A 19696-nucleotide genomic window follows, 5' to 3' on the forward strand; every position below is an offset into this window, starting at 1 on the left:
GTAATTCATTGTTTAGAACTTATTTGTATAAAAAATTGATTCCTAGTATTGAGAGAGCCAACTACAAAATATAAATCTTACTAATTAAGCAGGTCTTGATGCAATGTCGTGAGTTCTTCCAGGCTGAGCAAATCAAAGCAGTTATTTATTACTGAAGCAGGACACAGTTTGGCACTGCATGGATGAAATTGTCCTCAATTTATACAAACAAAAAATATTAGCCTTAGGCCATATGTATAAGACAGTGGCCTGGAGCTGTTTTCTCCTGAAATGTTGGGCAGAGACATGAAGCTCTGATCCAGTTCTCTCTTGATGTCTAGGCTTGGCTGGCTGGGAAATGGTGCAGAAGAGAACCATTAGGAGCAAATAGATTGTGACAAAGCTCCTTGTCTGTTCTCTTTTTATCTTGACTTAAAAAGATTGTCATACTGTTGTCGCAGTGCTCTGATAGGAAAGGGAAGCATTGCAAGTCTGAACTGTGCAGACAGCAGTGGTGTGCAATACAGATGAGCAGGGCTCAGCATTGAGGAGCAGTGATAGATGGGCTGCAGTCCTGCATCTCCCAGTCCCACTTCCTGAAACTGCATGGAGCTGAGCCCAGTAAATAACCTTTGATTTGAAATGAGACTTTCACTTGCTCATCCCAATATGCTTTAGACTTTTACAGTGTTCTTTTCACTGGTCAGCATTTTCCTTTAGCCACATTGAGTCCATCTTTGTCAGATAACGATTTTTAATCTTTTCTCCATTTTATATTTCTTTCCTTTTTAGTATTGGATAATAGATTTTGTTGAAATGGTCAGTGATTTCTTTTAAAATTGATGATAGCACCGTCTTTACAAACATTTTGATTCATTTATGGGGTTTAGTATTTCTGGTTTTGCTTCTAAGCTTGAACTTTTTAAGTGGAGTTACATGGATTTGTTGCTGTGGTACCAATAATGCCTTGTTCATAAAAGATTCAACAGTATAGCTGGCTTCCAGGCTAGAGCAGTCGCTCTTGAATCTGCAATTGTGTCTGCATGAGAAAAAGGTGTTATACAAAAATATTAGTTAAAGGTTGGGGTTTTTTTTCTTAACTAAGTGGGAATGGTCTTAATAGAGTTTCACTGAGAAAAGAAGACTCTGATTGTGGCTATGCAGTCCAAGTTCTTTAACTATGGCGAGGAGAGGAGCAGGGGGAAAGGAAGCACAGATAATTCAGTGTTAATTTCTCTATATTCAGAAAGAATGTAAAACAGTGTTACACTGAGAATATAGAAGATGATGTGTTTCAATATACACTTTTTTCCTAATTTTTGGCATAACTTCAAAAATATGTATCCTGGCTAAAATTGAAAGAAAATCAAGCTCATCTAATTTGAGATGACTGGGGTAAGGGGCAGAGGAGAACAGTCTAAAATATTTTTACTAGAAATAGTCATTCTTTGGCTTTTATATAAGTCACTATTCTCTGAAGTAAGTCCTGGTCCAGCTTTTCAAGTGGCATTTAGGCATTAAAAATTAGAAATAGATTGCTTGTAATGCTTACATTTATTTACTAACTGTCCTGTTACACTGTTCTCCAGGACTTATTTTTTTTAAATTTGAGGATTCTTAATAAATCTTAAACAACATTTACTGGATCTGCTAATGACACTGAAGTTATTACCTTCTTGCTTTGGCTGAGCTTTGTTGTTCTTTTGCTTCTTTAACCCATAAAATATCCAATCTTAAGACCTCACTGCAGACAGTCATAAAAGGATTGGTATTGATTGCACCAGTTGATGCATGGATATAAAGGCCATGTGAGTAAATTAGGATTCAACTGGGACTTGTACCTCTTGACAACCTGTTGACCAGCTGGACAGATCACATAATATATCATAATCATAGTCTGTGGAGGGGGTCTTCATGTCTTCTGTCTTCAGTACATGGTAAAGTTCTCAGTAAAATGCGGTATCATTAGTTAAGTCAGTTTTGCTTTCAATATATTGATACTGATACACCAGAAAATTACAATTTCACAGTATTTAAATTTTTAAATCTGAGTCAATACTGCCGTTTTTTTCTATGGAATTATTCACTAAAATGAATATTTTGACTAATCTTTTTTTTTTTTTATGTAAGTCACTGGACAGAGTTGTTGAAGCTTAAAGTAATTGACAAAACCTGCAACTTTAAAGGAAAGTGATTTTCTTCAGGAAATTTTGTCCCATTTTTGTGGATCAGCTCTCTTGGAAAGGCTTTTTTTAGACTATTGGAAGAATATAAAAATATGGGGCAATAATTAACTTTATATATTTTTTCACTTGCAAATATTGCTCTAGTGTAGAGATTGACAACAAAGAGGCATAGAATGTGGTAAAATAGCTAAGTATTTTCTAAAGTACATCCTTAATTCATGTAGAATAAGCAGAAATAGTTCATGGAATATCTTAGGGGAAGTGCTTTGATGTAACTTCTGACCAGTGTTCAGAATTTATTTTCTAAATTGCCAAAGCTGAATATGAGTGCATGTATTGCAGTGATACTGATTTGCTTTGCAAAGGTATTACTCAGGGCACAGTCATACTTTTTTTGTCTGCAGCTATTAATAATTCAAGTAATGCAACTGTATTTTCATTACAATTTTTATAATAAAGTTTTATATTGGACTTCCTTTATTTTGAAAGGACCAGTTATTGTCATTTGAGAGAACATGGCTAGCTACTGGTATCTCTAGCTACCACTATAAAGGTTTTATATGTTCAAGACTTTTGGCAAGCTTAGAAAGAATTTTATTTCACAAAGGGTAAAGGCTTAAGGAAACTGAAAAATCGGTGGAGGTATCATCCACTACGGTAGCTCAAGTTAAAACCATTCTGTTCATGTCTTAAACAGTAAATCTGAATGTTGTTCCAAGCCCTTGAAAAACACATTGATACATTTAAACTAAGCAATTTATAGTCAAATGACAGATTTTGTTCTCTACTGCACCATTTGTCTGGTTTTACTAATAGTATTTATGGATTACTCTAACAGATTAATTACAGGACAGCCTTCATGGACTAGGCAGTACACTAGCCAAAACAGTCATGGTGATTCTTGGCTGGAACTGTGCAGTGGGAAGAAGCTATTAGCAGCAAATTTACAAGCTCTGAGGCTTAGAATAATGGATTCTATTAATACTGTGTATTAGAGGGCAGAAAAATCAAGCAAATGCTCTACTATACATAAAACATCAGAAGAAACCAAGAACCTTTTCTTTCAGGATGGGAATTTTCTGTATTAGGGGTATATAAAGCAGAGAATAACAAAAATACTCCCAAGAAGTCATAACCAACTGACAAAAATTCCTTATTTACAAAGGCAACTGCAAATACAAAAATGCATGCAAGTTGCATAGTAAGCAGTTTCATGCAAGACAAATAGCAATTGTTTTGTATGTGTTGAAAATCAAGTTGTTAGTCCTGGTGTTTGAGGAGTCTTCTGTTTCTTTATATAAGTATAATTTTGAATGGAGGGAAGATAAAAAATGTATCATCTGGTAGAAATACTGTGAGTTTTTTCTTTTACTTTATTCCCCTACCTTAAAGTGCTTGTAGTTTTTACAGAGTGGTCAGCACAGTAAAAGTGACTGACATAAATGTTAAGAATATAGAATTTGATCAGAAGTAAATGCTAACACCAAGTAAAAGGGTGGCTAAGTTGAATAACAGAATTATTTCTGAGTATTAAGCGATTTTTATGGATTTTTAGAGTCCATTCAATTTCTCACCATAAGCTTATGGAAAAATTACTTAAATTGAAAATTGCAAAATCAAATTTAATTTTCAAATCTGCTCAGTGCTAGGCCCTTAAACACTATGTTTGGCATTACAGAATTGGTTTGATTTTAAGTATTAAACCCTGAGCTTTCAATAATTAAGTAATGCTAAAGTAAAATATTGGTGAGGGTAACAATTATGTCAATTATGTATTATGAAAAACTGGTACTAAAAGACAGACTTTCTATAACTCACTGTTCTGCATTGCAGCAATAAATTGATTCTTGTAAAGCAATTTATGAATACCCAAGTATTTGCAATATCACTGACTTTCAAATAGAGTCATGTAGCTGTGTAGCACAGCTTCCACTGTCTTTGTAGGCAGATGGGGTAACTTGCATAGGAGAGGTGGACTACAGGGTGAGGGGAAGAGCTGAGAGGACCACAGGGCTCAGATATGTGAGATTCTGTGTCTGCTCAGTGGTTCAGAGTGGGTCAGATGGGATAGCTGCTGGTGGCATGGTGGGGGTGGAAACTGATCCTGGAGCCAGTCCTGGTTCATGTCCTTTTCCATTGCTAGGATAACAGAATGTCCTGTGTCCCTCAGGTTTGCAGGTGATACCAAAGTGGAGGGGAGGGAGGGAGGACTTTTAATAAGGTGGCTCCAGATGTGGGAGTGGGTCAACAGGAAGGGACTTCCTGATGTTTGGCCAAGACAAGTGTGAAATCCTGCACCTGGGCTGGAATAATCCTCTGCTTGGGGTGGAGGGCTGCCTGTCAAGTCTGGAGAGGAGAGGGAAAAAGTCACCATAGGAAAGTGAAGTTCTTAATTTGGTTTACTATCTTTGACAATTACGCAGCCTCACTCAATGATAATGTTTGCCTCCCTTTGAGCAGGGGTTTGTCTAGCTGACCTTGAGAGGTCAGATTGACTCCTGTGATTCTGAATTGTATAAATGAGCAGGCAGATATGGAGGAACCCTGGCATATTTTGACAAAGTAATTCCAGTCTGTCATAAAATGTTTTGGTAATCTGAGTGCTGTGTACAGACTTCTTTAAAGCTTCAGGATGAAATTGGTACAAGCTGCAAAAACTTCTACAGAAACAGCAGAATATTAGATTCAGATTAAATCACTGTCAACAAGCTGTGTGCTTTCTAAGACTGTCACATAAACCAGTGGGCATTTTTTCCTTGAAGATTGAATTTGGATATCGCTGTTAGTCCTGAATTGACTTTGCTTTGAATGACAAGTACAATACATAAGAACTAGGATGCTAGTAAATGCAAGACATCTAGTGAGACATGAAAAGTTCTATCAAAAAAAAAAACTAACTTGGTTTTATACTTGGTCCTGACGAGTATTGCCAAAAGTATCTCTGCTCAATCATAAATTAGTTTGTTATCTTTTCCAAAATTTACCAGTGTAGTATTATGCTGTGAGAGAAATTGCATTTGATTTTAATTTTCCAGAGTAATTTCCCTCATAAGGGAATACCACAACTAGGTGTTTATTAACTTTAATAAGTAAAGTTGGTATTTGAATCTTACTTTGATTTTCACTGGTGGATGTTATGTGTGAATTCTGGAACTACTGGATGGGCTAATAGTGGATATTAGTCCAATAGTGGATAAACTACTATATTTTATTTGGCATGTTTCTGTATCCTGCTGTAGAACGAGTAGACCTGATGTGTTCTGCTTTAGGTTAAGTGTGGCAACAGATGTATAAAAGTGAAAACAAATTACCCATTTTCTCATGATTTAGGCAAATATGCTGAGTCTTATCAACACACTACTGTAGATAAAAGAAGTAACCTTATTTAGGGTCTTCTATTTTAAACCAATCAGGATAATTATTTTCATCTGGTCTTGCTTGAACCTACTGGTGCCTGGGTGGAAGAAATCAAATGCATTTTCCATATCGAGTGTTTCTTGTAAAACATGTAGCGTGGATATTTCATGTAAAGCGTGTTATTCGTTCTGTTATCCATTCCAATGCACTGCAAAGCATTGAAAACAGTCAGTCATGAGATGATAAAGTATCATGAGACAAAAGAGCTGCAAGGTCAGATTGTATTTTTCAGGTTGTGCATGTCTTTAGATTTGCTTGTGTTTAGAGTTCATAAGTACAAATATACAGCTTTAGAAAACCTGATGATAATTTTCATGGGCTTTTTCATATTTTAGCAGTCTTGCCTTATGGTGTGCTGGTCTACACCTCAGTTTCTACTACAGGAAAGCTGAAAATCAGTTTGAAGGGTTAAGTACAGGGAGATGTAGTGAGTAGTTAATCCACTGTAAAACACACCTTCTCATTGCATTTTGCAATTAATACATATTGACAGTCGTAGGAACAAACCTTCAAGGTGTTGTGGTGCTGCTTGTAATTTCAGTTCTCTCTGTGTTAAGATTGTTGGCGATTTTTCAGCATTTCTTCACACCCAGACTGTTCTTAGGGTAATTTTTTCCCCTCCCCTCTTTAAAGTGATTCTGTTTCTCCTAGTTTGGAGAACTATCTGTCCTCCAGATGCTGGTACAGTTTAGGTTTTTTTTGCGCTATTGTAATGTTATATTTTTTGTCTCCTGATAACTGGAAGAGCTTTTTTAAAATTTGACTGCAGTATTACTAATGTTCTCTATAGAACCACCCACCAAGACAGCAGGCAGCTCCATCCATTACAGATCTTGTACCAACACTCACAGCATGGCAGGAAGATAAGGGAGCATCTCTGGTGTCTCAAGTTCTAACTGCTGAGTGTTCTAGATGGTGAAACTGCTTTAAATAGTTGAGATTATAGATCTTTCTGGTCCAGACTTTCTGTATATTTCCTACTTGTTCTTCGGGCAATTTTTTTGCCTTTCACAGTCTTTCAAACTGTTCCATTTTTCTGCTTCAGAATATCTTTAGTCTTAACCTTTCAAATGCAGAAGAAATCCGGATCTGAGGAACAACTCTTCTTTTTTCCTTCCACCTGTTTTTAATTTGGTTATAAATATAAATGTATTACTAATACACAGAATCTGCAAAAGAAAATAATTGGTTTTTCCCCTCTCAAGGGCTGTTATTAGTGTACTGTGTCTAGGAACACTATGGATATTGCTTTAAAAAAAGTATTCTTCCCTTAGTGTAAGTTTCCTTTACCTTATCCTTATGTACTGTCAACCCATTTATACTTTCACTGGCTGTTTTCTGGTAGGAGATTGGTCCAATATACTTAGGCAAAACACTCACTTTCAAATAATTCATGCTTATTCTACTTGGGCAGATAAAATCCTATTGTTCAGGTACTTCAAAACAAAAACCAAGCAGTAGTGCTTTCAACAGATGTGGGTTTATGGGTTCATGGCAGTTTTTTGGTTTTGGATTTGATTTTTTTTTGATACTTGGTAGAATGAAATTGGAATGTCCACCTGTAGTAGTAGTTTCTACTGTTGGCATTTACAGATGACAGACAAAATACTTTAATCTACACAGACTTGTTAAATGACTCGTCAATATTGACCTGGAACCCAAAATAAAACTTTAAAATATTTCCAAACTGAATTTTATTTTCTCTTTTGGCTTCATATCACATTTCATATGTACCTTTAGGTACCTCCCAACTGATATATTTCTGGGGTTTTTAATTGGTTTGGGGATATGTGTATGAGTGTGTTTCAGTTTCTTCATAGCCTTAAGTGGTTGAAGTCTGGCAGACTTTTTTAGTTGCTTGTACTGAGGTTTTGATGTTTTCATACCACATGTGCATGTGAAGGGCTCTCTAGAATTCTCTCTGATAGTCTGAGTTACAAGTGTATGGGATAATTTGCCCACTGGTGTTCTGATTTAGGCCACTGTATAGCAAGAACTCGGGATTTTTTCTTGAATTACTGTAACAGTCCCTTCTTGCATCTGCTCATGGAAGGTGTTTTTTTTAGTAGCAGTCTCATCTGCTGTATTTTAGGTCATTGATTCAGTGCAAAATCAAGAAAAACACTATTTTCTAACTAACTTTAAAAGCTCCAGTAAACCCTCTACCCTGTTACAACAGGATTCTCTTAGAATGTAGGATCTTAAAAGTCACTGACCAGTTTGTTTCAGAACCTGAAGCCTCTCAAGTTATCTAAGCAAGCTTAGAAATGGAGCACTATTTGTTAAATGTCATGCTCTTTGTATGAGTTACTAAGTAACAAATTCAGGCTTTAATTTTCCAGAGCCTCTTCCTGCTCAGGACACTTGCTGTGAAGTTCAAACATTGTTTTCAGGCTGGTGAGGTAATTCCTAGTGTACTCTCTCCTGCGGATGCACATCTGTTAACTTGTATGGGAATTGTGCCAAATTCCTCTTAAGTTCACAAGCATTTTTGTGGTATTGATTTTAATTGGTTCCTCACAGTTTCAGGTGCTGAAGTGACCAGAATGTGATAAAAGAACAACCCACACACGTATTCACTATGGTCTGTATCTTGAGCCTTGATTTTTGAGCTAAATTGAAGTGAGATTTTTCTGCAGTGTGCATAAATGCTTACAAGGTGATTTTTAAAGTATCCTGTTCAGCAATGTCTGTGTAGGATGCTGCCTTCCTTTTAAGGAAAAGAGTGCAAAGAAGATTGAATGTATAAATGATCCAGACAAATAGTGGACTGAAATTCTCAATCACCAAATACTCTCTGATTAAGAGATGAGGCTCTATCATGCCAGGACAAGGTGAACTACGAATAGAAAATGCTCTAGGTCAGGATCAGCAGGAGCTCTATTCTTATTGAGAGGTCCCTGATGAAGATTTTGGTGTATGGGTTGTGGGAAATTCGTCATTCTTCCCCGTGACCTGGCTGGAATATCTATTATCTTTCCCTACAATTACCCTGCTTTGGTAGATCTGCCTGAGCACCGTCCTGTCCTCTCAATTAGGTTTTAACTAAAAACATGCACATGATAAATCTGCTGGTTTTGACAAGAAATAAATTGAGTCCTCAAATGCTGCTGACTGTGTGCAGGAAAAAGGAGGTGGGAAAAGTTTGAAAGTTGGCTGCTTTGCAATATAAAGTAGTAAAAGGCAATTCAAACAAAACCTGGAAGTTCAGTCATCATTCTGGAAGTGAAAATGTGTTTAATAAGATTCCTTTCCAGATATTTGCAGTTAAGCAGAAGCTTTCTGTCTGGTGACAAAATGAAGTCTGCCATTCTTGTCACTGTTACCTACATTTGTCTATATAACTGCCATTACAAAAGCAGTTGCCTCGATATCAGCAACTTAAACTATATTGCTAATAGTATTTGAGGAATAATTTATTAATTTAAAGCTGAAAAATTTGTATTTTTCTAGCTTTAAAATTTTGATAGAAATGAAAGATGAGTTTTCTGTAATGGATATGGATGATGGGGGCTTCAGGTGTTTGAATGGTCATAAAATCTGTTTTTAAGGACAAGTATTTACATGGATCTGTGAAAAATAAATATTACTAGGGAAAAAACCAAAAGGAAAGGCACTCTGCCTCTAAACAGCAGTTTTTATTAGTACAATCATGTTTGAAAGCATACAGGCTCTCACTTCAGGCTTATAACACTTCCTGGTGTCATTGACATGAACAAAAAAAAGTATTTTTTTCATTGCAACTCAAAACAATAATTTTTATTTTTTCTTAATTTAAAGTCAGCAGAACACTCTTTTGTGTAGTCCTTTATCTTGGGAAGATAGAGCACAGATCTTAAGCTGAGTTTCCAGGTTAACCAATGTTTTAATACTTGATTTTTCTTTTACTATTTAACAGATGAAGATAACTTGCATGTAGAAAGAAAATTATTACTTACATAAAACTACTCTTTTAACAATATATGAATATATGTTAATTAAGAGAGAGGCATTTCATACATTTTTATCCTGAAGCATGAGGCTGGCAACTTGTTACAGGCAGTAGAGCTGATTTAAGCAGACAGATGATGCATATTGTTATCTGAACTATTGGGAAGGGCTGTGGGAAAACCAGTTGGTATGTGTTTAGACTTTAGAGGAGTAGTTTGCCTCTTCGTATCTCAAAGCTTCTCTTTTTTCCCGTTTGATATCAAAACATTATGCTGTGCCTAAAGAAACAGAAGGAATTAATGTTTGGTTACACTGCTATGTATTTAGGGCCACTTGCATCCTCATGTACTATTTGGCAAGTGGAGAAGGTGGGACTGTGCTACTTGTCCCTGCTTTCTGCTCCTTAGATCACAGATGGTGAGAAAGCAGCACTGTCAAATGAAGGAAAAAGGAAATATGGGCCAAAGTAGAAGATGTCATTCTGAGCAGTCATGCCTCAACTTATGAACATTTTGACACCTGGCAAGACTTGACCAGCAAGCAGGAATTTAAAACTGCTCCAGTTTTAGCTGTTTTTGTTTATTTTCAGTGAGACTGGCTGTCTTTTGCTGCAAACATATCCTTTCTTTTCTCTGTACCTAAAAAAAATTATATTCCTGGACATGGCAACATAAGTCTGAGTTCTTTTTACCACAGTCTTCTCAGAGCATCCCTTTGTATTACAGATAGTTGAGGTCTAAGAAGTGTGGTAGGTGTGCAGGGGGTAATAGTTGGACAATGACAGTGGGAAAGCTCAAAGTTCTAGAATTAATTCAGGCTGTAAATTAAATCAGTATTAGTTGAAATTGTTCTGAGAAAACATGAAAAACTACAAAGTTTTGGTGCTCAAACTCAAAGCTGAAATTTATAGGTAGCAAAGATTGCAACTGTCATGTAAAACAGGCTGGAAATAGTTTTCCTAAAAGTCACATGGTATACTAAGACAGTTTCATGTATCTGGATCTTATTCCTCACTGCCTAAGAAAGTCGGAATGCACCTGTTTGCTCCATCTTAATTCTCAGCTTAATTTTTCTGATTGTCAGAAAGTTATTGTAGGAAAATCTGGAGGTTGCTTGGCAGGGTCATGTTTTGGGGACCATGTGGCCAGAACTGTAGTAGTTTGAACTACCTTGTAGCCTTGCAGAACAGAGTAATACAAACTTCTACTATCATAAGGGTTAAGGGGATGTGTTGTTTAGCATCCTTTCCCCTGTTTTTTCCTTTCCTTGCTTTGAGAAGAAAACAGGGAGGGTTAGATTTTGAAATGGAGGGGAAAACAATTGTAAGATTGACTTAGTGATGGAAGAACTTCTTGTGCTAGAGCAATAGAGATAGACATTTTTCTTGCCTTTTGCTTTGGAATTACATGGGTGAGAATAGCAAATGGGGGCCAGTCCTCATGAATGCCTAAATGGCTTTTCTTTGAGCCTTTGTGCTTGGACATTTGAAAGAAAACCCAATAAATATTTCTTTCTCAAACTTCTGGAACATTTTCACAAGTTACTTGTGCTTTGTCCTCTGAATCAAATAGTCCAACATTGCAGAATTGAATAGCAACTGGACAAAGACACAAAAAAGTCACCAAACCTCACAATGTCTTCCATCATAAATTTTTGTAGCTGATTTCTCACACATTTTCTTACTTCACCAATAACTGTATATTGCTTAAAAAGAAGATATCTTATTTCCATCTAGGACACACAGAAATGCAGTATGAACCTACCATGTATTGATGTGTTCCAAATAAACGTATTTTGTCCACACTGCTAAAGCTTCTTCTTTTGAAGGCACGGTGTTACAGTTTTAAAATAAGGCAAAGCAAGGCAAAAACCCACTTAAAACTGAAGCATAACTTAAATATTGGCTTTTATTAAGATACATAATGATTATGTAAGATCTTAGCAAAAATACCTAAATGATTTGTCAGAGAGAGGGAATGTGTCTAGGTGTATGTAATTGCTTCCACATTTTTTCATTTTTTTAGAAAATACTTTTTACATGTTTGAAAGATGACTCCCACTCAGTGGCTGGTTGAAATGCTTTAGTTTTTTAAGCAACATAATGAGCAGCTAGTGAGGATGGTTTTCCCAGCTGCCAAAGGGTTTCTCAGAGTTACAGTGACTGCCATATTACTGTCAAGCTGTCATGGACTAAGTGATGGTTTTAAAGTGTGTTTGGTGGGTTCATGAGTAGTTTTTTTTTGAATGCTAAAGAAATGCTAACTGTTTCCTAAAATACTAAGACACAAAAGGTGAAATGCAGCTCGATCTGTTTGGCTGTGCACAGTAATCATGAGTGTGAGATGCAAAAGAGGAACTGCTGTTTTCCCAAGAGGATTAGCTTAAGACTGAATTTCTGCCTAAGGTGATGACATACCCAAGATCCTTGTAGGTTCCTCCATAGAAGAGCAGCCCTCTTGGCCTCTCCCACAGTTATGTGGTGGATGATATGGAAACAGTCATCTAATCAAGATGCTTTTATAGTTCATCACTAATAGACATTTTTGGGAGGTGGTGAAGTTTGGAAATGTAATGTGAATCTTGCACTGCAGTACAGAGCATTAATGGCTGCAAATGAAGACAAAGCTGCAGTACATTGATTATTAAATATCCTCTGTAGAGAAGTTTGGAGAAGTAGATTTTGGATATGTCAAATGAACCAGTTTCTGGAGATGCTGAGATGAGATGCTTGGTGTTTAAGTATCATCTATAGAATTTGATATTCTCACCTTGAAAGATGTAATGCCCCGTTTTCAAGAGCACTTGAACGTAAGTCATGTAGAAGCCTTCAGAACAATAAGAAGTTTGCAGTATTAAAGTTTATACATTTCATGATTGGTTATCCATGAGACTCTGGTGGGGAAAAACAAACGTTTGATCACACAATCCATCTAGTGCTTCCTAGTTTCAAACCCTTTGTTTTGCAGAGCTGCTAGCATTAATTATATGTGTGACTTACTTATAGTATGCACAATTTTTTCTTTTTAATGTATAGGTTATTTAGCAGTAAGTAGATCATTGCCCGTTTTGCATGGAAAGAGAATAATCCACAGGCCATAAAAGTTTAGTCACTATTAAATAGCCTTCAATTAGTACTGCTTTGTAGAAGATACATGAAACTTGGTCTGGTAGAATGCTGTAAAGTGTTTCATAGTGATCACTGGAGTTGACAAAAAAGACGTGAATATCTACAAAGAGTGACTGTAGAGAAGATAGCGCATAAACCCACTCAGTATTGTGTAGATTTCAAGTAGAAACAGAACTGTATATACCCTGTAGGTATAGGTAGCTTTCCTGACACCCCTGCTTTATTGGGACTGTTATATTCGGATGCGTGAGCCATGGAGCAAGCAGTGAATCTTTAATACTAATCTCACTTCTTAATAATATCAGTGTTTTCATTTCTGTAGTCGTTCTGGTCCAATTTTTTGCTATCTTTCTGATGCTACATTGATCTTCTGTGTTCTGTACTATTGGATGTAAGATTCTAAATCACACACTTCACCGTGCACCAGTTTGGCTCTCAGTGCTTCCATTGTCAATGAGATTTCTGTTACTACGTTCTTGTCAATAGGTTGATCAGTAGACTGAGTCCAGCTGTGCTCGCTATTCCAAGGTAGCTTCTTAAAAACAATTACAGTAATTTCACGACTATAAGGCGCACCCTTTTGACGAAAATTTTCCCTCCAACCCGGAAGTGCGCCTTATAGTCTGGTGCGCCTTATCTGATCTACAAAGTTGCAAAATTTGCCAAACCGGAAGTGTGAGCTGTGAGCCGTGGGGGGAGCCGGAAGTGTCGCGGCAGCCAGGTGGAGGTGGGCCCTGAGGCCCGCAGCACCACCCCTGAGGGGTGAAAGTGGCCCTGGGAGCCCATGGCTGCTGGGTGAAGGCGGGCTAGGGGGCCCGCAGCACCCGCCTTCCCGGGTCCAGGCAGTCCCGGGGGCCCATGGTTGCCGGGTCCAGGGGGGCCCGGTGGCTCGTGGCACCGGCCCTGCTGGGTGGAGGTGGGCCCGGGGGCCAATGGCTGCCGGGTTGAGGTGGGGCCTCGGCCAGCAACCGCATGGGGTGAGCTGGGGGCAGAGCCTCGCTGCAAAAAAAAGTGCGCCTTATAGTCCGGTGCGCCTTATGGTCATGAAATTACTGTACGGTACTGTACAGTAATTTCACGATTATAAGCCACACCATTTTGACTAAAATTTTGGTCCGAACCCAAAGTGTGGCTTATAATCAGGTGCAGCTTATATATGGACAAAGAATAAAAAGTTGCTGTTTTAGTTTGGAGGACAGGTGTCTGCTGAGAAAGGCAGGAACTTCTCTTTGAAATGGAGAATGTAAACCACCTCCCTCCAAATTATTATAATTTTGAAATCAAGGGGTTTTCAGGCAAAAATATGGGAATTAGGAATAACAGTTCTTTTCTAGGGAAATTAAAATAGAAATACAGTACTACAAAGAAACAAACTCCAAACCCTGACAAAGTCAGAGTACAACCTGACACCCTGTCAGGCAGGGTGTTGGTAGCAGTCCCATTCAATGGTGGTTGCATCCTCCTGCAGTGACAGATGTGAATCAGTTGAAGCAGTGCTCCTGCAGAAGGTGCAGTTTCCCTCCGGAGGTCCAGTGGTGATGTGGAGAAATCCGGTTTTCCTCTGGAGTCCAGTGAAGAAAGGGGCTCCCTTAGTGTCTCAAAACCTCTATTTTTATCTTGGTAAGAAATGGTGGGCTCTTCCCCCTGGCTGGAGCAACTTCCAATGGGATGCAGTAATTTTATCAGTCACACAGTGGGACTCAATGGGCCATTAGCAGAAAATGACTCGCTGGAGGAAGGATGAGTTGTGAAAAGATAAAGAACAATGCCCCGCCTGGTTTCAATGGATGGCCCATTAGCAGAATATCTGCCGTTGAGATAAGGATCACTGCCCCCACCCTGAACAGATGGTGATAGAATAGATACCTTTCATCACACTCTGTATTGTAACTTGCGGCTTATAATCAGGTGCGGCTTATGTATGGACAAAGAATGAAAAATTGCTGGCACCTGGAAGTGTGGCTTATACTCAGTGCGGCTTATAATCGTGAAATTACTGTACCTGCCTTGTGGAATTTTAGTATCTCTTATTTTTTGTTTTTTCTTTCCCCCTATGAAAATTTCCTTGGAATGAATTTTCTGTTTATCTAGTTTAGTTCTCATAAGGGTGTTGGATTTTCACAGACACACACAGAACTGAAAACATCTGAGATACTGAAAAGAACTTTTCATATTAATCTGCTTTTGCTAATCTATTCCAAAGTACAGTTAACGTCAAGACACTGATCTGTGTGTTTAAAAATTTTCATCCTAAGAACCAATATTAACTTTTTAGCTTCATGGAATGGTAATGTGTCACATCCGTGTTTACTTACTGTTTAACTGTGTCCTCGGTGCAGAGGTGCATGCAGCATACATTTTCAGAGTAGGAAACCTCTTTTCCTGGTTATTTGGGCAATTGGGGTGCACAAAAATAAGCAATCTTGCTGTTTAAGTCTTGATTATTTTAGAAACTTTCTTTAACTACCAGCATCTAAAAGCAGACATAAGTGACTTTTCCAATAATGCTCTTATTTGGCAGACCATATGGGTAAAATTATTTTTGGAAAGGGTTTAAGTAGAAAAAAAAATAGATGACACACCAGCTTTAGTAGATTATGCTATGCAAGGATTATACAAATTATTTCTTCACAGAAAGTGGAAATGTGTTTGGAAATGACTTAACATACAGCAACAGTTAAGTAACATGTAAATAAAATACACATTTGACTACAAAAAGTGTCTAAAGCTGCTTGTAGAACTTCCATGGAGTTATACTAATTAGGAGAATATTTGTTTAGAGAAAACATCTAATGCAGGAAGCCAATTTTCCTGCTGTTGAAAAGTTAGTCTTATTAAGTACTCTTTGAAAACCCAATTCTGGCTTAATGATACTCTAATTTGAGCATTGTATTTCCTTTTTTATTCTTTCCCAAAGTCAGAGTAGTCTTCTTTGTGGTTTTTAACATACATCTTATTTATAATAAGTATTATCATTCTTATTTATGGTTGTTGTTTGTGGTACCTAATATTTGGTAGGGAAGGTGTCTAGCAAACTTTAGTTCCTTAATTCTTAGACCTGTGTTTTTCACAGACTGAAAAGCCATCTGACTTGACGGATTTACAGTGTAGTAAGTGCATGTACCTATGTCTCCTGACTGGCAGTCAAATGTCACAAATGTTGGTGGTGTTATACAAGCATGACCTACATGTGCCATGTTGTGAAAAGACTGGAAAATTGTTTTGTTTTTTTTCAATCAGCAATATGAAAATCAATTTAAAGTAACAGGGTTTTTTTTAATAAGATGCATGGTCATAAGGTTGGGTTTCTTTTCCTTCTCTGTTTCCTAAATTGAGAAGATGAGAAAGAAATTATTAATGCTCAGCGCTGAATATGAGAAACTTAAGCAAATTAGCATGGGGAAAAGAGAACAGTAAGGTAATTCATGGTACACCTCTCCTATGAGGAAGGTCTGAAAGAATTGTGTTTGTTCAGCCTGAAGAAGAGAGAAAGAAATCTAGAGAGGGACTTTTTACAAGAGTGTGTAGTGATGGGACAAAGGGAAATGGCTTCACGCTGAAAGACAGTAGATTTAGCTTAGATTAGGAAAGAAAGGCTTTTACTGGGAGGGTGTTGAGGTGCTGGAACAGGTTGCCCAGATGGGTGGCTGATGCCCTGTCACTGGAAGTGTTTAGGACAGACTGGATGGAGCTCTTAGCAGCCTGGTCTAGGGACAGGTGTCCCTGACCATGGTAGGGAGATACAAACTTGAATGATCTTTAGGGTCCCTTCCAACCCAGGCCATTCTGTGATTGTATGAATGAAATGAAATGACAAGACGTTTGTTGTAGTTCTGTGGTTTTTTATAGGATGTTGGTAACTTAAGTTGATAATGGCTAAAATATATCCAATTTTGAGTAGCAGACAGTTTGTTTGGTGTTATACCACCATTCTGACAATAAGGAATATGCTTTTCTGTATGTTATCCTGGAAACAGGATGCATTCTGCTGTCAGAGTCAGTGACAAGTATTTGCTTTGTGGGACACTAGAAAATACACCAGCAAAACAGCTACTGATGCATGACGTAAACAGCATGTTCCTGAATCACAAAGCCCATTTCAGTTATGTGTTTTTCTCTATGTTCAGTGACGAACAAGAAACCAGCTCAAGCCTCTATTACGAAGGTGAAGCAATTTGAAGGCTCCACGTCATTTGTCAGGAGAACGCAGTGGATGCTCGAGCAGCTTCGTCAGGTCAACGGTATAGACCCTAACCGGGTGAGTTTGAACAGCTTTCTAGGAAATTAAAATTGGCCTGATTCGTGAACCAGGCATTCTTTCTGTTCAAAAGGCATCTGGCAATATAAGATACAGCTTTAAGTGCGAATTCTCAAAAAAAAGCTTAGTGGAATATGTGAAGTAAATTTTAATGGGAAACATGGGACAAGGCTAAAACCCAGTCATATGGATCTTCTTGTCTTTCCATACTTTTCTTACTACTTTCTCTTTTTCTTTGTAAAGAGCAGAGCAAGAGCCTTGTTTGTTTTAGCTTTAAGCCTCTTGGGGTCTACTTTGGCATGCAGCTGTGCTGTGAGATAGAGCAATAGGTAGAAATAAATGCAGAAGAGGTTGCTGAGATTCAAGTTTGTAAAATCTTGTGAATCCTGCAATTTTTCTAGGACAGTTCTCTCCTCAGATATTCTGGCATTCCTTATCTTATGCTAGGGAATGTGGTAGTGTCCTTTAGCTGCAAATGGCAAGTAAACGGGTTTAAACAAAAAACTACCAAAAATAAAACAAGTCAACCCTATATTAAATAGATGCGGAATTATTCCTTTAATTTGGACTATACAACCAACCTTGAGCTATCTCAAGAAAAAGTTGGACTAATAGGTGTTAGGCTTATAAATACAATTCTCCAGTACTAAAACAACCTAATTAGAAGTTTAAAATGTGGTTCATATTATGTGCTCACAAAGTGATTTAGTGTTCTTTTTATAGCAAAATATTTTTTGACTAAATCCCTTGGTTTCTGCAAAGTTGTGCTCTGATCAACTACCTAAGCCTCTTAACTATGATCCACCAAATTCTGTCACTACCCATGTGTTGGTTAGTACCTAAGTGCCTAGTACCAAGTCTATTTACTATCTAAGGACTTGCTATAAGAAAGAAGACCTTGGCCACTGCCCTATGACAGGCAAGGAGTGGAATTATATTTTCTGTGGGCAAAGGAACTATAAAAACAAGAGAAATGACAAATAGATAAGAGATAAGAGTTTTAGGCCCTTTTGCAGCATCTGCTATGCAGCTATGTGCATAACAGATTGGAAGTCTTACCAAGCTCTCAACCTTAGAAATGTTTCTTTCAAACTCATCTCCCTGTGAATTCGTAGTGTCATCAGTTGAAAGAGAACATGTACTAGATGAGATTGCAAAACAATGTTTGACAAATGTTAAATATATAGCATGACTTCTTGCATAAAATGCTTTTATTTTGGCAGTTGAATATGGTATCGAGCTGCACTGTGATTTGTTCTGGGAGTGGCCTTTTGCTTATGTTATCCTGAGTGCTTTGCAACACTTCATGAAAATGCATTAAATGCCATAATTAGGACTTGTTATTTGCTTAGGGCTTAGCTTATTTGTTCAGTTGAGCATGGAGAGCAGAGCCACATCTTCTATAACATAGTGTGACCATAGATTTTGTGTTGAGAGGCATAAATGCTTGCATAATATAGAAGACAAATAACTATATATCCAAAGATAGCACGAGTTTCTTATGAGAATTTCTCTTTTAATGTTTTGATCTAAATTATTTTTGTTTAGTTATTTTTATCATAGCTGATTATTCCTCATTAAAAATAACAGTAAGGAAAAAAAAAAACTTCCTCCCTGTTTGGTCTTTTTCATTCAAAAATATGCAGTAATACCAGGACAGTTATTATTTGCACGACCTTTCTGCCTTTTGCAACACAGTACATTTAAAAAAAATGTCTTTCTCCAAATAATTTTTAAAACTGGAATAATAAAAGTCTGGGTTTTTTTTTTCTTCTAGGATTCCCCAGAATTTGATTTACTATTTGAAAATGCATTTGACCAATGGGTAGCAAACACAGCTTCCGAAAAATGCACATTCTTTCAGGTTCTGCATAACACTTGTCAGCGATACCTTACAGACAAGAAACCAGAATTTATCAACTGCCAATCTAAACTTATGGGAGGTAAGTGAATCAAAGCTTAATACTTTGCAGTTGGACGTGAAATTATTTGCATGTGATTTATTCTGTGTTCAGATAAGCTTGCCTCCAAATGACATCTTGAAATCATGGGTCTGAACATGCTAACTTAGCAGTAAATTAGGCTTCAGCATTTCTCCATCAAGCACCGCTTCACACTCTTCTGTTACCTTTTCATTCCTTTCATTTTAGCTACCTAAACTGGTAACAGATACAGATAACTTTGTCAATCAATAGTTTTATTTTAGTGTCTTCTAAAACTGAGAAAAAAACATGCAAAATTTCTTGTGTCTTCTCTCATTCTTTCCTTTTCCACATTATAATAGGAATTCCTTTGTTTTCTTTTTGGTGTGGTGGTGAGGAGGGAGCTGCATTAATGTGTGAAGTTATACCCTACAATTTTTCTAATTCTTACATGAAGTCTTATGTTGGTTATCTGTTTGCTAATGTTTCTCACTTCCATCCTTCCTGCAAATAAATTGTTATTAATAAACCACAACACATTTTACCTTTGAACTTGTATTATTCTCCTAAGCTTGACCTGTCCAAAATTGAGTTCCCAATTCTACTGATCCAGTTATTAACTTTATCCTAAACAAGTCTCATCACAGTGGAAAAAATTGCCACTGAGGTTCATAAATATATGCTTATCTTTTACTTTTTCAACACATGCTAGATCCTACCATGTCCCATGAAGCACACCCACATTCTCCCTTTGACAACTTCCTAGATAAGGTGGGAGGATTCAGTAATCCTCTGATAGCAGATGGCGACCGTTTCCATATCCCTTGCATGTCATTCTGGCTGGGCACAAGTCCAGTCTGTGTGTGTACACACACAG

At 37.4% G+C, this 19696-nt stretch overlaps 1 protein-coding gene across 2 annotated transcripts in view; it reads left to right on the top strand.

Annotated features, from left to right (window-relative positions):
* STXBP6 (syntaxin binding protein 6) overlaps positions 1-19696 on the top strand; it is a 104662-nt gene that overhangs the window by 61222 nt on the left and 23744 nt on the right. For both annotated transcript variants that reach the window (XM_033063218.1, XM_033063219.1), the window contains exons 3-4: positions 16767-16897; positions 18675-18840. In XM_033063218.1, the coding sequence (XP_032919109.1) occupies positions 16767-16897; positions 18675-18840 (297 nt within the window). The remainder of the gene's footprint in view (positions 1-16766; positions 16898-18674; positions 18841-19696) is intronic.

The sequence above is a fragment of the Catharus ustulatus genome, chromosome 6 (genome assembly GCF_009819885.2).
Source record: "Catharus ustulatus isolate bCatUst1 chromosome 6, bCatUst1.pri.v2, whole genome shotgun sequence".
NCBI lineage: Eukaryota > Metazoa > Chordata > Aves > Passeriformes > Turdidae > Catharus > Catharus ustulatus.